Source organism: Scaptodrosophila lebanonensis, unplaced genomic scaffold, assembly GCF_003285725.1.
Source record: "Scaptodrosophila lebanonensis strain 11010-0011.00,11010-0021.00 unplaced genomic scaffold, SlebRS2 tig00001412-arrow-pilon, whole genome shotgun sequence".
Classification (NCBI taxonomy): Eukaryota; Metazoa; Arthropoda; class Insecta; order Diptera; family Drosophilidae; genus Scaptodrosophila; species Scaptodrosophila lebanonensis.
Window position 1 is genome coordinate 7,424,527 of NW_022060739.1, and position 23,141 is coordinate 7,447,667.

A 23,141-nucleotide genomic window follows, 5' to 3' on the forward strand; every position below is an offset into this window, starting at 1 on the left:
AAACTCAGTTTTGTCAATGTGCGAACACTCCTTAAATTTTAAGCACATCTCTAGTTATAAATTCAACTAACCTACATTTACTAATTAAGTGGAAAGAAATAGATATAGAATAGTTAAGTAAATTTTAGCTACGTAAAAAGTTTCGTTACAATAAATTATTAAAATAGTCGATAATACCTCGATTTGCGCGAGGTTCAAGTATTAGTTTATTAAAAATGCGGCCAATTTTCACTTTTTTTCTACTGGCAATTTTTTGCCTCGCTGGTCAGCTGAGCGGTGCTAGCGCCGCAGATGTGGATTTCCAATCGACCGACGATGACTTCGCAGACTTTGTAAGTGGCATAACCCCAAAAATTCGAGAGTTACCCAAATTTGTAATTTTGTATATAGTTTGATGACGAGTTTGTCGATGCCACATTTGACACTATGCCGTCGTCCGAGGATGCAGAGGCGAGGGCGGCGACTCCAGGAGGCGCTAACGTCGAGAAGGCAGAGCCATCACGCAAGGCTGTGCTGCAAGACAGTGATGAGGAAGATGGCGTCGTGGAGGACGATGACGAATTTGAGCACTTCCAGGATGAAGAGGAATTCGAGGGCTACGAAGGCGGTGAGAAGCCAGTGGCGACTGATCAGAAGACGGAGCCAAAGCTGAATATACCCAACTTGCCATTGCACTTCCGCACCCATTGGGATTCCTATTGGATGGAGATGCTAATGATTGCCGGTCTGTTGGCCTACTTTAGTAATTTCTTTGCGGGCAAGGCGAAGAATGCTCGCTTGGCACAGCTCTGGTTTAGTACGCACAAAGCACTGCTCGACGAGAACTTTGCTCTTGTCGGGGATGATGGAAAGCAGGAGAACGAAAGTCCCGGCCTGATGAAGGAGAGCGAGAGTCTGTACACATTGTGGTGCTCCGGCCGTACCTGCTGCGAGGGTATGCTGGTTGAGCTGAAAATGATCAAGCGTCAGGATGTGGTGTCGCTAGTTGCGGGTCTCATGCGTCCACAATTGGATCAGGTTCATATCAAAATCGAATTGACGCGTGGCGTAATGGATGCATTCGTATTTGCAGTGGGCTCGAAGAAGACGATTACCAAGGTCTTTAAGGAGTATGCCGATCTGGTAAGCAGTTGCTTGCAATTCAATCCACTTGGACATTTGTTAATGTATCGCATTATTTGCAGAGCAAATTCTGTAGTCTAGTCTCAAAGCCGGAGGATCGCTATAACTTGCCCTCTGGCTTTGGCGTGCTCTCCGAAGTGCCTGAGGCCACGTCCGCAATACTCGAATCACGTGTTATAACTGCACTCAATAAATACCAAAGCTATATCGATTACCTGCACATTTCGGATCAGTTCAGTGGACTCGTCCAGCAGGAAGAGGGCACCACACTGAAGCAGCCCGAGACCAAGTGCATGCTGCTCGCTGGCTTCAATTTGCCGAAGCATGCGGAGATGGAGACCATTAAGCCATTGTTATTGTTAATCTTTTATTTGATGGAACGTTTGAAGACTTATCGCATGTCCAAGGAGGGCAAGGCCAAATCTGACAAGAATCGTTTGCGTGTCGAGGAGGAGTTCCTGAAGAGCACACATGCTGCTCGTGCCGAAGCTGCTGCTCAACGGCGCGAGGACAAGCGGAAGCAGGAAAAGGAACGTGTGCTCGCCGAAGAGGATCCCGAAAAGCAAAGACGTTGGGAACAGAAAGAGCAAAAGCGTCAGGCCAAAAAGAATGCTCCTAAAATGAAGCGACTAGCTGTTAAGTCGCTTTAAATTTTGCGTTGTTTGCCATAATAACACCACCAATTGTCGCGCCCGCTTCATAAATCATCTTCAGTAGTTGTATTCCTAAATCAGGTCGAATAAAGCAATATTTATTTGTTTTCCTATTGGAGCGACAAAAACTTTAATTTCGTCTTTTAACATAAATTGTGTTCCTCTTTTTCAGCGTAAAAGTAGTTCATCTTTTATGTTTTCAAGGTATAGAAATAATTTGCTATGAAAACATTCAATTCGAAGCAAACAATTTAGGGAAATTATTTGAATCATTTTTTTGGAGACAGGAGCCTAAATACGAATACAAGTTAAGGAGAGCTTTTCGCTAGCTGTTAAGAGTTTTCTGTGAATTCCGCAGAGCTTGAACTTTATTTTGGACAGTTTTCAAATAGTTTTGAGGAGCTATTCTGAAAGTCTGGCATTCGAAATTGTTTTCGTCCATAATTGAAAAGCTATTTCTACTAATTGCTGGGAGTTTTCTTTAAATTCAAAATAATTTTGGACATTTGTCAGCTAGTTCTAGAGAGCTTCCTGCCTGCTTCCGCTAAAATCTAAAAATATCCTACTAATTGGAAATTACTTTCATTCTCTTAATTGCTGAAGTTTTTCTGTCAAGGCTTATTTTTCAGTTTTCAGCGAAATATGAAGAGCTTTCTTGGTATTCTCCAGCCTTCCTGTTTTGGAGAGATTCCATCTGATAGGGAATTGACTCCTTGGGCAGAGATTTTCTGAATTGTCGCTTAAAGATCGGTTTATCAACTTCTCAAAACTCAAAACTAGATGTCTTAAATTTTAAAACGAATAACTTTTTGTGAGCCATAATGTTATATGTATTTAACTACCAACAATATATAAATTATAATCTTAAATAGAACCAACCGAACGGACAATATTCAATTGGCCTTCGGCGGCGGGCACACGCGTCTGGAGCACTCAGCAGTTGTTTTGGGTTTGACAAACCAGATCAGATCTTAGTTATTCTGCCGCTCTGGGAACCCGTTTCAGGGCTCCTAACACTTCACCGGGAAACAATTCTCATTGGATACATAGGCAATGTGATTGCGCAGGGTTTTGATTTGCTTCTGGGCCGCATCGAAGCTGTACGAGAGGGTATTGAGTTGGCCCTGCATTTCACGTATGACTGCCTCGCGATCGTTGACCGACAGTGAGGCGGTGGCACGGCACTGTGCCAGCTCCTTCTCCAGGCGATTGATCTGTTCCTGTTGCTGCGATTTGATGAGTTCGGCGCGCTCCTTGGTGCCGGCTATAATCTTTGCCGACTCAGTGCGCAGTGTGTCGAGATCGTCTTGGGTGGACTTGAGCTGTTCGCAGAAAAGATCGCGTTGTCGCAGCAGCTCCTCCAGTTCGTTACGTGCCTGGGTCAACTCCAGCTGGCATTGGGCTAGCTGTGGACGTACATCGACTGTGGCGGGCGCCTCCAACTGTGCCTTCACCGACTTCAGCTCCTTGCAGACCACCACCAGCTTGGATTGTAGATCATCCTTCTCCTTGCACACCTGTGCCAGCTTCAGCTGTTCGTTCTCCAGCAGCTTCGGGAAATGCAGCAATTCATTGAGTTTCTCCTGAAACTTGGCACGAATCTCCTTGACTTCAGAGTTAATTTGCTGCTCTATGCGTTTGTTGTTCATGTTCAGTTTATCCAGCGAGACACACTGCTCCTCCACCTTCTGCTGCGCCAACAGATACTTGTTGCGATAGTCCTCGAGCTGTTGGGACTGTTCCTTCATGATGCACTTGAACTCCGCCTGCTCCTCCTTGAGCTCGTTGACTCGAGCCCGCAGAAGATTCAGCTCGGCCGCGTCGGCGTCCCCATTGCCCTTAGTGGGACCACAGCTGCCGCAAATTCCCTTCATGCTATAAAACGAAAACGGAAGCGCATTAATAGAAACATGAAAGGAATGTTAGAGCCGAGCGGGCTCAACTCCTTAACACCCTGTATCCCACAAACAAATATAACATAGACTTTTAAGATGAGTTTTAAATTATGTTTTTTACGGGCTTAACTCCTTAGTGGGATACCCACAAAAAAATAAAACAGTTTTTTAAGATGATTTTTAAATGACGTTTCTTTGAAATGAAATTAATCAAATTAAAATGTATAACACGTATATATATGTATATAGAGTCATCGTTCTGTGCGTTACATGTTACCCTTTTACCCTTTGGTTACAAGTAGTCATAACACATTTGTGTATAGTTCTCCTTAGGCAGATATAGCTCGCTCAAATGATTTCTCGAAAGATGATATTAATGATCTTTCTTAGCTACCTTTAACAGAACTCTGTCATTCTACAGTTTAAAAATGTCCCATTTTCGGGGCCTATTTTTCCTATCTGTTAAAGATTTTCTGACTTTTTCTTATTAAATAATTAATTATTAAATTTCTATGTAACTTGCCGTATTGAATATTAATTAATTAGATAATATTTTTGTTTGTGTCAATTTTTCTTATTTTGAAAATCTTGTAAAGTTTTTTTAGGTTATTTGTCCTTTATTACTCTCGTCTTAGAAAGAACTTCAAAAAGTTATGAAGTTCCATTTCTAGGCACCTTCACAACATTTGTTATTAGAATAATTGTTCAAATTTCAATGGAAAAGTTGTTATCTAATCCCGATCCCAATTTTTCAGTGTTGTTATAAAAAATACTTGGATTTAAAAATAGAATTACAAATTCCAGACTTATTAGTCTTGAGTTTTGGCCATTCTTATGTATTGTATTTATCTTGGAACTTGTAAGAAGTAATCTGATAACTAAAATATTAACTAGATTGGAGCAAATATAAAATGTAAGAAAAGTGTAAACAGCTTGAATCGAACCCACGATTTTCGCTAAGAAGAGAACATATTCGAATAGGTCTGTTATCAAGGAATTGGATTTTCTACTTTAAACAGTTGTTTTGTGTTTTTCGGACTTACCGTTTTTCCATTTCCTTCATTTGGCAATCCTTGCGCTGGAATTCGGTTAGCAGACGTGTATAGTTCTCCTTAAGCTTCTCATATTTTTCGGACTTGGTGTTGCGCTTGCCGCCGCACACCACCAATGGATCGGGCTCCTCGGGACATGGTGACCGTGGGCAGGGACGAGCGCACGGATCCTCATCCTCGGTGGGCTCATCGCAGGGATCCTGCGTCTCTCGTCGATTCACCTCCTGCAGAAGTTTCTTCACCGAACACTGCATGCCCACAATGCGACGCTTCAACTTATCCAGCGAGTCTGATTTGGGACATGGCGGAGGACATGGTGGTGAAGGTGACGAATCGCATGGGCTGCGATGCTTTTGTGGGCAAGGACGCCTTGAGGGTCGCTTGGGTGGACAGGGAGCGCTGCTGCTGCTCTCTGGGCAGGGTGGTGGAGGACATGGGCCCGGACTACATTGATTTTTGTTCTTTTTGCTGGAGGCAATGGCACAGGCGATCTCCTCCATTAGTTTCTTGTCCTCCGGACAGGCGCCCTTCATCTTGCACATGGCCTTCTGGAGCGCTTGCAGCATGCGATCCTCTTGACCGCAACCACTAGACTGCTCCTCCTGGCTGCATTCGGTGGCAGCACTGCCAGCCGGTCCTCCCACCCCACAGGCACCAATGCCACAGAGATAGGGCGACAAGTTGTCCTCATCCACTGTGGTGGTCAGCGGCAGTTCGCGATAGTGACGATGTGATCCAAAATTCTGCAGCTGAACCGCTCGATTCATCATGGTGTGCAACTTGATGTTCTCCTGTTCCATGCAAACGCGCAGACGACGAATCTCGCGCATCTCGTTGCGTGTTTTACAGGGCTTACCGCACATATCCATCACGTTGGACTTGATGTCCTCGATGATTTTGTTCTGGCAATCGATCTCCTTGATCAGGGCCAAGTACTCCATGTACATGCGCTTCTGTTCGGGGTCATCAGAAGATTCGCCCAGTCGAGAAAATAGATCGTCTTCGATCCCGCCCTCCTCAATGTGGGCGCCCTCGTCCATTGCTATGATCTCGTCATCTTCGTACTCCTCCCCCTCGGTATATTCGGTCTCAGCCATTGTGGAATTTACGCGTTAGTCTGAAAGTTGCACTTAAAATTGTATCTGAGCTTAACGCTACCTATTTTCTATTGCTGATTGTGAGTTTATGGGTATTTTTTTGTGGGTTTTTCTAATTTTTATGTCTTCAAACTATAAATTTTTGCACATACTATGGAAATTTTGCAATAACTTTCCAACTGATTACGGAAAATTTCAGCTTTTTTCAGTCTTATCTGTTGTTCACTTCTTAAATAAATAAAATGAACTAAAAATGTATCAATCGCCCGAAGTGAGTTTGATCTAAATTTCATTGGCCTGCTCTTCAAGAGAAAAACATTTCAAAACAGCGGCACAATCTGTCAGTTTCCAAAGCTAACTAGTTTTTGAGTTGACTTTCGTATTACATACTTAGTGAAGAAACCACTTTATCAGTGAATCGCAAAACAGGCCTAGAAATCCCCAACTAACTAAGAGAAACTAAAGTAACTCCCTTTAGAAAGGGGAATATACTTGTAAAAGCTTCCACAGAAATCCCAAAACATCTTCTTCATCATCATAAAAATTGTACTTGTATTTAAAAATGTATATATAATAATTTATTATTAGCACTTATTCGTTTAAATTACACACGATACAACAAAAACAAAATGGGTCTATAATCTTAGAAACTTCTAAGCATTATGTAGCCAATCTTCCGTAAAAACAAATCACGATTATTGGAATAGTTCAACGGACATTCCAGCTTAAAAGCACAATCCATATACATACATATTTATGAAAGATGATTTATTTGTTGATGATTGTTTTGTAAATCTTGCCTGCAAATGAAATAAAATTGAGGTTATTGATAATTCATTAGTTTTAAAAATAAAAATCTTAACTTAGTTTTAAAAATAAAACCTAACTTACCGCTAAACATTTTGGCTGACTCGCTTATATATCCAATTGTGATGGTTTTTCCTCGAACGACAAGTGATCGTAAATGGGTGCTGTTGGTAAATGAATTTCTTCCGAAGGATCGGCTGGATCTTCCTTGATCTCGGCATACACTTGGTAAGGCAACTCTGTTGGCAAAGTCTCGTAAGTCACGTGATGTTTGCGGGAACAACTCGACTGACGATGCGCACAATTGCAAATGGACCCGGCACCCGTCAGCGGGGTCTCATAGCCATCGGGTTGCTGATCCTCAACGCTGCTTAAGCCTTTCGCTACATCTCCATTATCGTTGCTTGCCGGATAACGCACTACGTCCACATGGTCCACAAAACGTTTGGGAGCTTCGGATTTGTTCCCGAAGCAATGCATGCTGGACATATAATAGGAGAGATGGAACAAACGCTCACAATGCAAATACAGATAGAGAAGCAGGAAGAGCGCCGCGATTCCAACGGGCAGCATGAAGACAATGATGAGAGCTCCGGAGCGTTGACTGCGTTTGTGCTCGACGGGGCTGCCGAATAAAACGGTAAAGGTGGAAACATTCGGACGCGTCTCATTCAAAGACAGATCGCTGTGATCCACAGTCGCTGGTGGCGGATCACTCATAATTGAATCCACCGGAGGTTCGGGCTGTTGCGGTTGACAACTGAGACCATTCACATTGATCTGTGATATATACTTGGCATACTGAAATATACGAAACATTTGTGGCTGCGCATGCGTAAAGTTGAGGAGCCATTGGCAGCTCCAGGCATTGCCATCGATTTGTACGCGCAGTTGTGGGAAACTTTCCAAGCTCAGCTCCTGGGTTTCTTGCAATGCCTGCAACAGATTATCTCGCAGATCAAGTCTCTGGAGAATGTGCGGCGCAGTCGTCAGCAGCTGACTGAGCGATAACGTCTTTAGCTGATTCTTTCGCAGATACAGATGCTGTAGTTGAGTTAAAGCCACAAACCAGCTAATATTTAACGTCTCCAGCGTGTTCTCACTCAGGTCTAGTGAAAGCAAATTGGGCGCTCCAAGCAGTTCCAAGTGTTCCAACGAATTGCCGCTGAGATTCAGAACCCGTAGAGCTGGAGCGGAAGCAGTAAAGCTCAGCAGTTGGCAATGCACAATGGATGCATTGACCAGTTGGCTGACATTCTGAATGAACACTTGACGTTCCACAATGGGGGTTTCCTCCACTCGGAGCTCACTGAGATTGGCAGGCAGGGCCTCAAAAAGTTTGGGGCGTATTAGTTTCAGACTATGGAGCTGTAAACGCTGCAGTTGTGGCAAATTTCCAAAGAGACTGCCGTCGGATAGCAAGAGCTCCTTTTCCTGCTTGATGCTCAAGTCCAACAGCTCCTTACAATCTAACAGTGGTTCTGCATGGCGCAGGGAATTGCCCGCCAGCTGTAGTTTTTGCAGGTGTGGCACGTTCCGGAAAGTCAGACCACTCAGCGTGCTCAGCTCATTGTTGTGGAAACTGACTTCCAACAGCTGCTGCAGCTGTTCCAACCCACAGCTTAGCTCCAAGGTGGTGTCGCCCACAAATCGCTCGATCTGCACGCTCTTCAAGCTCGGGCAATTGTCCAGGAACTCCAGTCCATAGCTGGCCACACCCAGTGGCGGTGTCTGGCTACCATCCAACAGTACATGCGTCTTGCCCGCCATTCTCTGCAGTCCAATGCCTCGGGCGGCTTCGCTCAAATTCTCCAGGCTCCTATTTTCACAGTTGATATCTATAGGCAGACCGAAATCTTCGGAGCTGCGTGGCGGCGTTGGTGGCGTCATGAAGAGCGTGGCGCGTATGACGCAAATCTCAGGGGTCGTCTCGGGATTGTCATCTGCCCAGTTCGCTGTGACAAGCAGCACGTGCGACAACAATAACATAAAGAGCCGATGCCGAATCGGTTGTAGACAAGCCCCAGCATAGTGCGTCATCATTTTCCGCCTTTCTGCCCACTGAAGCGTGCGATTCTTTCAGCTTCAACTCGGCCCGTACGCTTCGCTTGCAAAAATTCAACTGAGCGAATGGCCCTCACATTGGAAAATCATTTGGAAAATGATTTTGTATAATTTTTTCCATTTTTTTTATTTTTTTTGTTAATCAGTGGCGTCGTCGTCATCACCTTTGCACCTTTAACAGCCGCCTCTTTTATTTCCAATATAAACGCCCCCCATTGCGTTCAGCGCTGTCGGCGACTCTCTCATTATTCCGTTTCTTGTATTTCTTCGTGAATTCTCAGTTTCTGCTCGAGATTTTATATTTAGCCGTATCGGACACACTCTCTCTCTCTCTGAGTGCTTCCTATATGCGCACTTCTTGGCAGCTGTCATCGGCCCCATCCTCACTTTTCGCACCGAACGCTCCAAAGTGGCTGTGGAAAATGTTTATATGTAAACAAATTCTCGGTAAGTACATCGAATCAGGTGTGCACTCCAATTGTTTATATATTACAGTCGTCTTACTAATAACACTGTCCAACAAATGAATACAAGTTGTTTTTTACAGAGTTTGGACATATTAAACATAAAGATTTCAATCAGTTCTAAATCATGCAAGCAAACAATGGAGAAATATAATTAGGCTGAGATATTGTTCACTGAATATCGCTAAATTTCAATAGAAATGGATTTAGTTTGGATTGTTTTTGTTGAAGATAAAAATGATGTTAAAAATATTTGCCTTGTTAAAATTGGTTACCTCTTAAACTACTTGAATCGCTAAAGAATGTAAACATGAACAGAAATCTGAGTCTTTAATTAGTTGGTTAAGGAAAGCTTTATTATGCATAGGGCAGGAGAAAGAAGCTGCAAATTTTTAATTCTGTCAGCTCCCCTTTAAGATATCATAATTATATAACGTTAGAGGTTTTATTTAGAAAGCATAGCTGTCCAAAAGCTAAACCTTTTGAAAAGTAGAAATAACCCTACTTCTGTCATTATTTTGCATTAAGAAAAATGTTTTTTTGAGCGCCCTAACTAATATCATTTGTATCCGGAAAGGAACATTTGTGATCCGATTGACCAATAGGAATTTAGTAGGATTGTTTTAAAATGCAGATACAAATTTGTAATCAAAATTACATTTTGCAAATTTATTAGGATATCTGAATAGTCAAACGACTTTTAACATTAACATATAGATCGCGTCGTATTCCATTTAAGTAAACACTAATTCCAATTTAAGTCTTGTTTTGTGTACATTTTTACAAAATTCGGGACATATTTTTGGTCAATTTTAGCGCTGTCCGGAAGCATTCAAGCTCTAATTGCAACCACAATTAGGATGTTTAAAAGAACGTACTGGCAACGGGTCTCGTATTTGAATTCATGCTTGTTGCCAGAGAAGTCTTTAGATTAGAAAGTTCTGTTTGCAAGTTAAGGACTTTCATTTTCTGCTCAAAGAAACACGCTCTCCAATCAGCCGTTGGTAGCTGAGGTTGCTTTTCCTTCGATTCAGGCATTGAAGCTTTATTCACTGAATGACTTCCTCTGGCCACAATTAAAGTTACTTTGTTCGTAATAGAACGCATTATATACACAATAACGTCCTCATTCAAATTGTGAAAGTTCATGAGAGTCTGCAGAATGGTATGGTAAAGAAACTGTTTACTTATATAGGTTGTTGATTGTTACTTACACCATTAATGGACACAGCCAGCAACTTGTCTCCTACGGAGAGCCTGCCATCCTTTTTGGCCACTCCCCCATCAAGGACAGAAGACACAAAAGTGCCGAAGATACTAATAAAGAAAGAAAATCCCAGGCCATGGCTGTCGTTAACCAGTTCGATTTCCACAATTTTTGCATTTTTCGGAAGATTTGCGCAGATGCTTTGTGGTAAAGCGATTTTCTTTTCTGTTCCAAAATTATGTGAACTACAATTTTAGAGCTAACGATCAATAGACAGATAATTACCGGGCTCTGGAACAGTGATAGGGCTTCCATTTTCAATTTGCGGTTGTTGGAAAACTACAAAAATTACAAGAGAAATACGTAAAGCATATGGAAACATGAAACAAATACTTAGTCACGAACCTGTTTCCGCTTCAGGAAATCGAAAAGTTTTGGCGAGTTCCTTAAATCTAGATTCACGTTTTTTTTCTGTTGCTTTGGAAATAGGCCGCTCAATTTTTCTTTTCTTATCATTACCTCTTTTTCCCCGCTTTCGTCCGCCAGACTTCTTTTGTTTTGGCTCCATTCGACTAATTTGTCCAACCTTATTCAAATGATAACGAATAAGGCACTTAAATAACATAATCAAACACCACACATACATACATACATACATATATAAATAGAAGAGCCACGTGTTGTGCATCTGTTCATACATCTGTATATAAGGTATATATGTATGTATGTACATATGTAAACTACTTTCCATACGCATAACTGTTTCATCTTCTATTCTTATACATGTGTCGTATTTTAAAGGGCTTATAGTTAATACTTACTTGTGATTTATCGCCTTTTATTCGTGTTTACATTCATTAATTACGAGAACCCTTTGATCAATTCGTAATTGTTGTAATAACGAAACTTTTAGGCGCAATTATTAAATGCTTATTAAATGTCTATCGATAGTCCTCATCGATTTATGGCTCCTTTTATCTGTTTTTATTAGAGATGAGAGGCATTTATTACCATTTATTACTGCGAAAACGAAATATCGATGCAAAATCACATTCCACGATCTCAGAGTGTAGTTATGGCAGTGACTGCTATTTTTCTCACAGACTGACCGACCACTTTATCCGGTTGATTTTAAAGTTTGAATATCACTTAAATTGGACCGCTATCATCATCTTTGCTCTTATTTATATTAATCCGATCCGAATTCTTTTTCTATACATATGAAATAATATGTTTCTATACCCTAGAATAATTTTTTCGCTTATAATTTATAAATTCAATTGTAAATTCACCTTTTAAGTTACAAATAATTTTGCAACAAATTTCTTATATTTTACAAATAAGCCATTTCGTATTAATGCATCATGAGCTATTCACAGTCCCTATAACTCAGATACAATTTGTATCTTACTTTCAAACCAATTTTGAACAAACTTTAACAAAATGTCATTATAAACGAAACGCAGAGCACATCCAATCAACATAAAAGGTAAAAGAAAGAACAAATTGTTTTTTTAGATTAAAAAAAGTAAAATTTAAAACATAAACATTAAAATAAAACATGCTTCCTTATAAATAGTTCTAAAAACAATACATCCTGCAACTGTCATATGAGGAGAAATGAAGATTTTTGGCAATTTAAAATTGTAGCTTTCGTGGGAGCCAGTTTCTCGGGCTAACCATCCTTCTCGCATTGTAAAACTCATTTCTTTACCATTAATTTTATTTACAAAACCCAGTTAAAACACACAATTAATTTGCAATTACCAGATCACAGAATCCAGACAGTAAATAATAACATAACGTCCAAGCAACTTGATCATAAGGTACAGCTCCGGCCCAGAGATGGCCATAATTGGTAAGCTGGCCGTATCTCCAAGTTGCCTAAACCGCTGACTGAATCAGGTCAGTCAGCGCCTATGCCTTAGTCTTCAGCGTGCGAGGATTGCCGAGCCTGGACGCGCTCGACCCAGCAGCCAGTTGATTTGCCCGTCCGATACCAGCCTCGCTACTGCGCTGGGAGCCGGGCGGTGCATTGGGAATGCCAGTAGCGCCACCGGAAGATGTCATCGAGTAGATGTGGCGACGAAGCACCCGTATGTGCTTCTGGGAGACCTCAAAGTTGTGCACCAGCGTGTGGAGCTGTGTCTGCAGCTCGGCAATGAGACTGTCGCGCTCCTGTATTAGGCTCGCCGTCGAATTCTGGCTGCGACTCAGCTTCAGTTCCAGGTCGAAGATGCGTTTCTGGAGTTCGCGACGCTGCTTCTCGCTCTGATCGCGATGACGCGTCAATTGCCTCTTGTTGGTGGCCTGCAGTCCATTCAATTGCTCCTTCATGGTGGCCAATTCTTCGGCCATGCGACGCTTCTCGGACTTGAGGGCCGAATTGTAGTTTTTAAAAATTTTTAAGTCTCTCTCTGCGGCTTTGAGACGATTGATTGTGACCAGTTTGCGCCGGCCCAGCTCATCGATCTTGATTTTGAGCTGCGAGGCCTCCTCTTGGAGGCTGCGCAGTTTCTCCACCAGCAAGCAATTCTCCCGCATCACCTTCTCATACTTGCTGTGCTCCTCGCGCATCAGTTGTGGCAAATGGGAGATGCTCTTTAGCTTGGCGTCGATCTTGGTGCGTAAATCGTCAAAATCCTGATAGATGCTATTTTCCAATTGCTTGTTATTCACATTGAGCTTGTCGATCTCATGCTTCTGTGTCTTCATGATCTCCTGGGCTTTGACACAGCGTGTGTGATAGTCGGAAATGCGATCCTGTTGCTGTCTAATAATGCTCCGATACTGCACCTGTTCGCTCTTCAGATTCTTGAGTGCGGAATAGAGTTGGGTTATTTCGCCCGTGTCGCGTTCGTGCTTGTGCTTGTGATCCTGCGGCGTGTTTATCACATCCTTGAGCACATGATGATGGTACACCTCCTTGTATTGCGATGTATTTTGTGTCAAGGCCGCATCCTTATTCTCCAGATCGTCGCCGAGCATGGAACGCTTGCGTCGCTGGGCCTGTCGATTAGCCAGAGTCTCAACAATATGCTTGCTGTAGACGCTTCGCACCTGAGCCGATAGACAGCTCTTGGTCTTGCTCTTGCTCTTGCCATTGTAATTCAGTTCTCGCTTGGTTATCTGGTCACAGGAGCTTTCTGCTTCCAGTACGGTCATGAAGCTGCTGCTGCGACTGAACACCTTGGCACCCTGACTAGTCGGCACCGACATGTTGGAGGTGAGGCTGGTGGAGCTGGCATAGTATCGCCCTCCATCGGCCTCACTCTCCACATCGGAGCTGTGGGCGCGTGTGGCCACAAAATGGTCGTGTTTCTGCTGCATTTCGCTCAGCTCATAATTGATTTTCATATACTTCTCCTCCAGCTCCTTGGTAGTCTCATTGTACTCCTTCAATTCCTGCTTATACTTCGTGAGCTCCTCCTTGAGCTTCTCGCCAATCTTGTGGGACTTGATGTGGGCGCGTTGGACTCCCTGTTTCAGCAATTTCTTGTGTGCACGCCCCTCACGCCCCGTCCTCAGTCGCAGCTCATTGTCGTCGATGTCGCCACAACTGAGTCTCAATTCCTCATCGTCCTCGTCGTCGTCGTCGGACTTGCCCCGCTTGAGGCTGCTATTCTCGGCACTGCCAGAATTGACCAGAGTCAGGCTGGTCGCCGGCGAGGGGGTCGGCAGAGTGTTGGCATTGCGCTGAGCCTGCAGGCTCAGATAGCTGGTGTTCTCAGTGGCCTCGTCGCCCCGTTCCGATGGCTTCTCCAAGTCACAACTTTGATCCATTGACTCCATATACGCGGTAATCGTCTGAATTAGCATCTACGTAAATTTTGCTGGTTATTTGTTTTTTATGCACTTTAAAAAATTTGTGCGCTCTTTTTGCCAACAGAAAATTTTTAAAACGATAGTTTTACATTCGTTTACCAAAAAAAATTAGTTCAACTCTAACCGATTCATAAAAGATTTGTTACGAAACATTGTGATAGGCCTACTAAATATTTAGAATAAATCCACACACCGACTCGATCGAGGAAGCCAAATGACAATTTTCAATTAATATTTTGAAGGTATTGTATTAAAAAGCGGTGGAAAAGTTAAAGTCGTGCTCCGATTTTGAAATACTCTCTACCTATGTGTACAACTGTTGTAGAAATTAAGAACATTTTAATTTAAAAATTAACGCAATTTTAATAGCAAATGGGTTGATCGGGTTTATGTCAGTATATTTACATCGGAATTGTGTCTATGCTAGATATGCTAGAATTTGAGTTTTAAATTCCTATAATTACTGGACTTATGGATACAATAATACACCTGTACTTTTGTACTGCTCTAGGAAATCTGTGTGGAAAACTTGGTGTCTCAAGTTCTTATAGCCTCGGAGATCTAGGTATTCGTACGGACTGACGGACACACAGGGTTAAATAGAGTCGGCTTCTTATGTTGATCAAGAATATATATACTTTATAGGGTTTGCCTCCTTGCCTCCTTATTTTGCCTGTTATATTTTACACTTAACGCAAACCTAATATACTCCTGTACCTGTAAGGTACGGATTATAAAGACGTACATTTGTCAATCTATTTTTCATCAATAATAAATTGTTCTTCTCAGTTCCTTTTATATATTTTTTGGTTACACGATCCAGAAATAAAATAAACTATTACTAAGAAAGAATAATAAGAATATTGGGAAATATAAAATTAAAGAAGTTTCCGAGCTTGAATCAATTGCTTCTAACATAGCTCTCGATGAGTTTATTTCTTTCACTCTTTAGAGTTTTGCGGTTTTCATTGTGAAAACGTCCGTCTGGATGAACGCCTGGAGTTCGAAAACGGCTGAGCTCACATTAATCAAACTATGGTATGTAGACGCTCCTAATCCCTAGGCAACACGAGTTTATTTTATTCGTTTGATTTCCCCAACAGCACAACCTATATCCGGAAGCTTTAGCTTGTGAACCAGGCGTTCCACTCAGGCGGGTCATGATAAAAAAAAAGTAATAAAATGTATTTAATAGACTTATTTCTTTAATGGCAAGATAAATCATGATGTCAATTCTGTACTTGGTTTGTTATTCATTTTAAATAAAAGAGAAGTGCGATTTGTGTGGATTCTCTGAGTATTAAAGCATTTTTCGTGATATAGAGTAAACATTATTAAGAAGTTTCATGCTTATACTAACACTTTTATAATCGATTTTAACATTGTTTTGCACTTATTTTAAGGAACCAGGGTTGGGTTTTCTAGCTCCCACCACAATGTGTCTGATGATGCCCTTTGATTTTGGTTTCATTGCGATTGGTTTTTGGTTCTCCTTGCTGAGTTCGGTTACTTCCTTATCTGGCAAGGGTACGATCGGACTTATATTATGAACGGTAGGCTCCTTGTTGCTGAATTTCACATTTTTCTTCGGCTCCTCGTCAAACAAGTCCCGCTGCTTACTTTGCAGAATGGAGCGCACATTTGAATTCGATGATGCAGAAAAGAGCGCCTTTACTGGAGTGCCCTTGCGTTGTGGCTTAGCAGGTTCTATATCATCTGTATTTTTGTCTTTCTTGGCCTTTACGGGGGTTCCCTTGCGTTGAGGCTTCGGCGGTGTTGGCGAGCTTGCATCTGAGTCCGTGCTATCTTCAATCGAGGCTTTGAAATCTGATAACTTGATGGGTGTGCCCTTGCGATTGGGCTTCGCAGCCATTATACTGCTGACATCTGGCTCTGAAACAATTTCTTCTTTAATGCCATCAGGGATGGCCTCTGTTTTGGATACAGTTTGTTGGTGTGGCATTGATTGTAGTTCCTTTTCGTCCTTGACTCTTATAAGGCTGCATATAGGAGTACCACTCTCATCTCCTTTTGCTTGGGGTGTGTCCAAATCTTTGATGACCTCTGAAATTTGTGCAGGCTCTGTTTTGCAAGGCGTGTGTTTCGCGGGCAAGGCACACAGCTCTGGCGCCTGCCTAACTTTCACGGGTGTACCCTTTTTGTTGGGCTTTGCCGCCTCTGGAGATTTCTGTGGCTCGGCTATGACATTCGGAGCATTTGTAGCTGGACTGTTCATTGTAGATTCACCTGGCAGAGCTTCGTTCTTGGCGCTGTCTGCGTTCATTATACGCGGCAATGCTGTTTCCAGTTCAGCTTCCTTAATATTAAATTCCATGGCCTGCATAGGTTTAAAGCTGATCTTGTGCTCCGTCAAGAGATTCTCGCGGTCGATAACCACGCAGCGCGATCTCAATGATTCAAAACGCCAACTGATGGATTAAGAAAAAAAGCGGGGGTTTAGTAAAACGTTTTAAGTATAAAATAGAATTCAAATAGTAGTATTGGTGTTTAAAAGGGTATTAGAATCTTAATAAATAGTTTTCCAGTTTACTTACCGCACCATGTTCTGCTGTGTTTTGCGAACTTCCTCCTCCAGGCCGGCGTTCTGTATGCGTGTGCTGCGCAATTGGGTTTTCAGCTCATCCGTTTCACGCCTAAATGAAGGAATGCAATGTTGGGTATGCTTAAGTGCTAGAATATAAACTAACGTGCAAAAGGTTTGGCTGTTTAATCGACTAGCAATTCGTTCGAAATGTAGACATTTTCGATCACAATATCATATATTTGTAGCTTGTTAGGCTTAGCATTTGTGTGCTGAGCATTGCTAGCAGATGTTTTAAACAATTGATGCCCCATTGAGACGCATACTTGCAGAAATCTAGCATGGAATCCAGCCAGATGACGGATTTCTCGTTGGCCAACTCCCGCAGACGCTCCTGTGTGACGTTTAATTTGCGTTCGAGCATGTCGTTTTCGCTTAGCAAATGGCGAATTCGTTCGCGCAGCTTGTCTGTGGAGGAGTCAGATTAGATTAGTGTGCTTAAATCAATAAATGTTTGCCACCCACTCTGTAGAGTCCTGTCAGCGCTGCAGAAGATGGTGCTGCATGCCTGCAATTCCGTATGCATGGCAATGTTTTCACGCTTGAGACGATGAATCTCGTATTGGCTCTCGTTGAAGACTTTCTTCATTTGCAGATAACTCTTCTTCTGGTCAGCCAGCATCTGCTTCATCACTTGACGCTGATCGTCAACCTCAGCAAACAGCGAGTTCCCTTTGCGAGCTGGAAAAAAAAAAAAACAACAAAATTATCATGGAATTGGATTGGGAGAAATTTCAGTTTTCGTACCACTTTCCTCGGGTGCCGTGCTCAACATGGCTATTTTGGCATTCGCCTCGATCAGTTGTTCCTGCGCGCTTTCTAGCATTTGCAGCTTCTCCTCCAGCTCGTTTCGTTTGCAGGCCAAATTCTCCTCCAAGCAGCTCGCCTGATCCCGCAGAATCTCAATGGTCCTCTATTAACAGAATATAGTTTGAAAGAGCCATTTGTGATAAGACTATAAGTCCTTACCTCCTTTTCGGCCACGGCAAGCGTGTGCTGAACAGTCGCCTCCTGGAACTTTTCCAGTTTTTGCATTAGCTCCGCGTTTTCCTCCTCCAGGACATGCAGTCGTGTCGCATTGTCCAACACATGATTGACCTTAAGGGCAGCATTAGCTGCCATGTCACGCTCGGCGGCCTCCAGCTTGCCTCTCAGCGCCACCGTCTCCTCCACCTTCGCGTCATAGTCCAGCTGCAGGGTCTCGTGCTCCTTTTGCAGATCGTTGTACTTGCGTTGCATATCATCGATCTTCTGCTTGGCACGCGGAGATTCGGCAGAAGTTGCATTCTGTGACTGCGCACTGACCTGTTCCAGCTCATGGGTCAGATACGCCTCCGCTGCAAGCGCCGTGTCTAGGGAGCGTTTTAGCTGATGAATTTTTTGAGCATCATCCTCGGTTTTTAGCTTTAGCTGCTCATGACGATCGAACAGAATTTTGTACTCCTCCACAATATCATCGATGTTTAGAGCGCTGAGATCCAATTTATGGTCCATATTTGTACTGTTGGTAAACCGAATTGAAATATGTTGTAGAAAGGCGCTAGTATTTGAAAACTGTTTGTGTGTTCATCGCTTGGGCAGGGTTGTTGTTTTTAGTAATAGCGCTGCCAACTTGAGCTGATTCGTTGGTGGTTCAACATGAACTAGTTCCAAAACGCGCATCTGAACTACAAAGGTCTATCGTTTTAGTTCCTTTTCACGCGAAAAGGAGGATCTTACGATTGGGTGGCGCTTCCATTAGATGGTTTGGAATATGCGCAAATATGCCTATATGACAGAGTTATTCAGTACTGTTTGAGAAATATCAGTGCAATGCAAGGATAACATTTTGAATTTAAGAAATGAAAACATGTTAATGCGTATATATAAATGTGTCCGCTTAATTGGTCCACATTTTTTTTATAATTGCGTCTGCCACCCTGCGGAAAAGTTCTACGTTTTAAAGAAACTTATGCTGACATTTTGAAGAACAGAATAAAATATTAAAGTTGGGAATGAACTAAACCACTGAATGAACAAAACTAACGAGGGAACGAAATAAGAAAACTTAACGACCCAACAAACTAAAGGATCTAAAAGAACGAGTAGTTCGTTCCGCGGAAAAACGAACGACTAACTACACATACCAACTAAACAATATTAGCTCTACTGCTACCTTTAAAAAATAGTTGTTATCGATTCTTGTTCACGCACTACTCACGGTTTTTATCTTATTCACCATCTAGTGGTAATGAAAACCCGTAATAATTAAAGGCCCTTCACTGTTGTTCACTTGTCTTTTAGACATCTTATTTAAATATTTTAAAAGCACAATAATCGCTAAATATTCTAGTTTATAGAGTGGTGTGAACAGACCGAAAACGCAGAAAATACCCGCTGGAAGTTATAGTGGTGCCATCTCGCGGCAAAAACAATTATCCAGGTAGTGGTAGCACTGATGATATGATATTGCCTATCGAGAGTCTTATTAACCGTTTAATACCTTTAGCCATCTAGCGGTCAAAATGAGAGCAGGATCGTTTTTTCAAATCTTGCATTTATCTTTTTTAAATAGGCTATTTTAGTAATATAATTAATACTCTTGGCAACTAAATGCAGTTGTATATTGTTTATTTATGGAATAATATTAACCGTTCTCTTGCGCGTGCGCTATTTTTATTTCCCTCTGCATGTTGCCAAGACAACATGCCGGCCAAACAAATAATAACAAACCATAGAACTTAAATATTTAAAGGATTTATAAGAAAAATTTATTTTAAAAATGGCACAGGAAGATACAGAGGCTGCGGCAAAGGAAAAAGTGCAACAATTGCTTAGTTTTCAGTCGGATGACTTGCTGGAAAAGTTAAAGTTGCTAAATTATGAAAAACATTTACTACGCGAGTTCAAATTGAAGCCACTGTCACGTTTCTATTTTGTGAAGTCTGTAAATCCAGGTGAGCAGTTCTTTATGTTCACATTGATATGCTGGTGGCTGTGCAAGAAACTCGGTAAGGATATGGAGAGACCACAGGAATTTGATGATCCCAATACGGTTATAGCGAAAATTATACAAATCCTTGAGGAGATTGTAAGTAAATGAGCGATGCTTAAAGAAATGAACTGGAGTTTTATGTGATTTGCGCAGGACGTGCCTGTGGATTTCCAACCCAACAAGCTTATACGTGGCGCTGGTCCCATATGTCTGATGGTGCTCGACCGCTTAGCCACGCAGGCTCTGAAGGTCACTCAGGTAGAGTCCTCAAGGATTGAAAAACGTAAAAGCATTAGAATTATTCACGAATTTCTCTGTAGCTGGCCTATCAACATCTGAACATTGCACAAGAGGAGGAATTTGTGGGCGATTACCTGGAGGATAATGCCGAAATAATACTTGAGAAACTCGAGGATGAGCAGAACGCTGCCGCTCTGAGCGATGACAGCGACATGGAGTTGGAGGCCCACAATTTCAAGCAACTGAATTGGCTGAATCGTCAACAGAAGCGTTCGATAAGCGACATGGCAGCCACGGAGGAGCAAACAAGGGAGCTCAACTCCCGCCTCACAGACCATCAGGAGTGGCGTCTGGAGCTGGAACATGTCCTGCAACAACTGAAGGTTGTCGTCAAAGCAGATGCACGGGACTGGCGCACACATCTCAGCCAAATGGAGACACTGAAGAGCAACATTGCCGAGATTGCGGAAACCACGCAGACGCAGCTAAAGAAGCTGCATAGCGAGTTCACCTTCAGTCTGGACAAGATCGAGAGCCGCGAGAAGCATTTGAATAATGAGCTGCAGCCGCTTATTAAGCAGTACAAGGACGTGTCCATAGAACTCTCCAGCGTGCAATATGCTCAGACTCAGGTGCAGGAAGATACGGCCCGGCAATTGGAGCAACTTAATGAGGTGCAGGCCGAACAGGACATGCGGAAGGAGGAGATGGAGAGACGTGGCCAAGTCATGTCCGATGGAAGTGAGTGAAATACATTTAAAAAAAACAAAATTCTAACGCGTTAAAAAATTTAGATGTGGTTAACAAATTTCTTAACTTTGCTCCGGAATTACGGGTATATTATTATCTGAGAAAATTGGTTGATTTGAGAAAGAGATGGGGGATATTAATACCTTTTTGGAAATTTAAAGTCTAACTTACAAAGTAATAGACAGGTTTATGTATAAAATATATTATTTATTTCGTGCTCAGATCCAGAGCCAAGCGAGTCATTTCGTTAAATATTGAATTGTCAAATTTTGTTTATTATTTGCAAATTTTAAAAATTAAATTTTTTTTTGTAAAATTCACGTTAATTTACTTTTTAGCGTATAACTATTTTTTAGAAAATGTATTACTTTGAGCATATCATAGGAAGCACTTTTAAGAAAGAGAACGGCTTTGGCTTTAATATATTTATAATAATAATAATACTCGTAGCTCCTTTCCGGGTGATCTAGTTTTCGTTTTCAGAATTTCGACCCCTTTTTGGGTAAAAGTGCGAAAGCAAATATTAGTTCGGAGTTGACTTTTCTTACATCTTATTATATCCTTCGATTCAGCTTTTGTAGAGAGCTTTTGTGGCCAGATAAATATGAATTTTAGCTACGGAGATGCAGGAAGCTAAGAGATTTAATCTAAGATGTATCATTAATTTTTACAGTAACATTTCTTTACAGTATTAGGAAGTAATCAATGACAATTAATGTTTGTAATTATATTCCCATTGAAGATATACGAGTAGGATATAATAATATTGCCCTTAAGGTACATTGAGGTGGTTATTTCAGGATGGAAAGCAGGTTCTATATACTCCTATATGGTAGTTGAATTATTTATTTACATTTTTATTTAATAAATAATTATATATGACATAATGATTTGTTATATTTTTGGTACTTTTATAAAAATATCTACATGATGAAGCTCCAGGTTCTGGGTCAATTTTTTTGACTGCATTATTAATAATATTATGTGGTTATTATAATTATAATAATTTAAATATAGAATTGTTAAAATATAAGTAAATGACTCTATGACTCTATGATAATTTCGTTTAGGTTCACCAAATATTGTAGCTAGTCCTAAGTTTCTTCAAATAAATAAAATGATTTAATAAAAGTGATAAATAGGACATGAATAAAGAAAGTATATAAATGAAGTGGAAATTTTAAATAATACAAAATGTACTATTCCTCAATTATTTGTTAGCAAAGGTATTAGATACTCACCCGCAGTTATTGCAAGAATTCAATAGAATAGAGTGGTTGAAGAATGTCAGAGGAAAGTCAGAGCCTGTCTATGCACTAGGCATTCCATAGGCACTATTTCTAGGCACTTTAAAATTTCCACTTCATTTCTATACTTACTTCATTCATTATCACTTCTATTAAATAATTTTAGACACTAGAGGCGACTCTGATGTAGTGAACTATTCGTTGATTACTTTTTAGCACGGAGTCGCAAAAGACTGTTTCATAAGTAAATTATTGATTTATTTGTAGCTCTTCATAGCTAGTCTGGCTTAACACTTAGATTTGGCCAAGCCGGCAAATAATTTGTCAAGTTTTAAAACTATATATGACTTAGATTATAACCTCCTTTTTTGGCAACATTTCTGTGCAAGTTGTTTGCACATTAATATAAATTCCTTTTCTGCTACAAAAAAACTTCTTAGCAATTGTTTTTCAAAGGCGATTTGTAAAGTTATGTTTAAGCTTTTTGCATGTCTGACTGCATTAATAATTTGCTTCTGTCCTCTTCTTTGCAGGCTCAGTGCAGCAAATCAAGAAGGCGATTGCGAAGCTCAAGGACGACATTGCGCAGCTGAATCTGGAGGTGGCATTGCTGGTGCATGCCTACGACCAGGACGTGCTGCGTCAGACACAGAGCGCAGAAAGTGTCAGCAATGTGCCTGCCACCTAAACAGCTGATAAGGCACTCTCTCTCTCTCTCTCTCTCTCTCTCTCTCTGTCCCACACTCTTTTGCTCCATTTTTGTTTCCACCCACACATTTTCACACTTGTGTGTGTGTGAGGGTTTGGGTTTGCGCATCCATTGCTCTTGTTTAAACGATTTAGTGGACCACCAACGTTGTCCTCCGACTGAGTGACTGTTTGATTTGATTTGATCGCCGCGCCCGATAAGTTTCGTAATTGGTTGCTAAGCCAAATAGGGCGGTCAATTATCACCTCTTTGTTATCTACAGTCGCGCTCGGGAACCGCAGCGTCCTGCGCCTGCGCCCGTGCATCAGATAAGAGAACGCTATCTCGCACACACACACACACACATACGCGCATACCTCACGTACATGACACTTCCTTTCAAGAGTTGCCGCCCGTCCTTCGCTGTTCGGCCTTCCAACTACTACCGCATTGC

The 23,141-nt window shown here is 41.7% G+C and overlaps 6 protein-coding genes across 6 annotated transcripts; 2 read left to right on the forward strand and 4 right to left on the reverse strand.

Moving 5' to 3' along the window:
• The first annotated feature begins 124 nt into the window (after positions 1-124).
• LOC115631354 (coiled-coil domain-containing protein 47) lies at positions 125-1,909 on the forward strand. Its single transcript, XM_030528071.1, has 3 exons — positions 125-332; positions 391-1,122; positions 1,185-1,909. Exons 1-3 carry the CDS (start codon positions 216-218, stop codon positions 1,770-1,772), a joined length of 1,437 nt encoding a protein of 478 aa, XP_030383931.1. The 5' UTR covers positions 125-215; the 3' UTR covers positions 1,773-1,909.
• Positions 1,910-2,581: 672 nt separating this feature from the next.
• LOC115631152 lies at positions 2,582-6,079 on the reverse strand. Its single transcript, XM_030527823.1, has 2 exons — positions 4,714-6,079; positions 2,582-3,650 (listed from the first exon to the last, which is right to left on the reverse strand). Exons 1-2 carry the CDS (start codon positions 5,817-5,819, stop codon positions 2,786-2,788), a joined length of 1,971 nt encoding a protein of 656 aa, XP_030383683.1. The 5' UTR covers positions 5,820-6,079; the 3' UTR covers positions 2,582-2,785.
• Positions 6,080-6,460: 381 nt separating this feature from the next.
• On the reverse strand, positions 6,461-8,669 carry LOC115631289. The gene is made up of 2 exons (XM_030528003.1): positions 6,711-8,669; positions 6,461-6,619 (listed from the first exon to the last, which is right to left on the reverse strand). Exon 1 carries the CDS (start codon positions 8,667-8,669, stop codon positions 6,735-6,737), a length of 1,935 nt encoding a protein of 644 aa, XP_030383863.1. The 3' UTR covers positions 6,461-6,619; positions 6,711-6,734.
• A 1,977-nt stretch (positions 8,670-10,646) lies between these two features.
• Positions 10,647-14,288, reverse strand: LOC115631353 (golgin-84). Its single transcript, XM_030528070.1, has 4 exons — positions 12,129-14,288; positions 11,183-11,339; positions 10,767-10,947; positions 10,647-10,700 (listed from the first exon to the last, which is right to left on the reverse strand). Exon 1 carries the CDS (start codon positions 14,178-14,180, stop codon positions 12,279-12,281), a length of 1,902 nt encoding a protein of 633 aa, XP_030383930.1. The 5' UTR covers positions 14,181-14,288; the 3' UTR covers positions 10,647-10,700; positions 10,767-10,947; positions 11,183-11,339; positions 12,129-12,278.
• Positions 14,289-15,435: 1,147 nt separating this feature from the next.
• Positions 15,436-18,317, reverse strand: LOC115631538 (protein Spindly). The gene is made up of 6 exons (XM_030528310.1): positions 17,758-18,317; positions 17,536-17,701; positions 17,254-17,469; positions 17,055-17,196; positions 16,742-16,840; positions 15,436-16,615 (listed from the first exon to the last, which is right to left on the reverse strand). The coding sequence occupies exons 1-6, from the start codon at positions 18,280-18,282 to the stop codon at positions 15,580-15,582; spliced, it is 2,184 nt and encodes a 727-aa protein (XP_030384170.1). The 5' UTR covers positions 18,283-18,317; the 3' UTR covers positions 15,436-15,579.
• Positions 18,318-19,549: 1,232 nt separating this feature from the next.
• On the forward strand, positions 19,550-22,687 carry LOC115631291 (intraflagellar transport protein 57 homolog). Its single transcript, XM_030528005.1, has 4 exons — positions 19,550-19,858; positions 19,916-20,020; positions 20,083-20,743; positions 22,533-22,687. Exons 1-4 carry the CDS (start codon positions 19,550-19,552, stop codon positions 22,685-22,687), a joined length of 1,230 nt encoding a protein of 409 aa, XP_030383865.1.
• The last annotated feature ends 454 nt before the right edge of the window (positions 22,688-23,141 follow it).

What these genes read in the sequence shown, in the direction of transcription:
- LOC115631152 (XM_030527823.1), bottom strand. Translation starts at nt 5,819, where the DNA reads ATGGCTGAGACCGAATATACCGAGGGGGAGGAGTACGAAGATGACGAG. An exon ending in ATGAAGGAAATGGAAAAACG is followed by an intron (nt 3,651 to 4,713) that starts GTAAGTCCGAAA and finishes TTCGTTTTATAG; the next exon opens with CATGAAGGGAATTTGCGGCA.
- LOC115631538 (XM_030528310.1), bottom strand. Translation starts at nt 18,282, where the DNA reads ATGGACCATAAATTGGATCTCAGCGCTCTAAACATCGATGATATTGTG. An exon ending in CGCTGACAGGACTCTACAGA is followed by an intron (nt 17,197 to 17,253) that starts GTGGGTGGCAAA and finishes ACTCCTCCACAG; the next exon opens with ACAAGCTGCGCGAACGAATT. An exon ending in ACACAGCAGAACATGGTGCG is followed by an intron (nt 16,616 to 16,741) that starts GTAAGTAAACTG and finishes TTAATCCATCAG; the next exon opens with TTGGCGTTTTGAATCATTGA.
- LOC115631291 (XM_030528005.1), top strand. Translation starts at nt 19,550, where the DNA reads ATGGCACAGGAAGATACAGAGGCTGCGGCAAAGGAAAAAGTGCAACAA. An exon ending in TACAAATCCTTGAGGAGATT is followed by an intron (nt 19,859 to 19,915) that starts GTAAGTAAATGA and finishes TGATTTGCGCAG; the next exon opens with GACGTGCCTGTGGATTTCCA. An exon ending in CCAAGTCATGTCCGATGGAA is followed by an intron (nt 20,744 to 22,532) that starts GTGAGTGAAATA and finishes TCTTCTTTGCAG; the next exon opens with GCTCAGTGCAGCAAATCAAG.
- LOC115631353 (XM_030528070.1), bottom strand. Translation starts at nt 14,180, where the DNA reads ATGCTAATTCAGACGATTACCGCGTATATGGAGTCAATGGATCAAAGT.
- LOC115631289 (XM_030528003.1), bottom strand. Translation starts at nt 8,669, where the DNA reads ATGATGACGCACTATGCTGGGGCTTGTCTACAACCGATTCGGCATCGG.
- LOC115631354 (XM_030528071.1), top strand. Translation starts at nt 216, where the DNA reads ATGCGGCCAATTTTCACTTTTTTTCTACTGGCAATTTTTTGCCTCGCT. An exon ending in ACGATGACTTCGCAGACTTT is followed by an intron (nt 333 to 390) that starts GTAAGTGGCATA and finishes TTTTGTATATAG; the next exon opens with TTTGATGACGAGTTTGTCGA. An exon ending in TTAAGGAGTATGCCGATCTG is followed by an intron (nt 1,123 to 1,184) that starts GTAAGCAGTTGC and finishes CATTATTTGCAG; the next exon opens with AGCAAATTCTGTAGTCTAGT.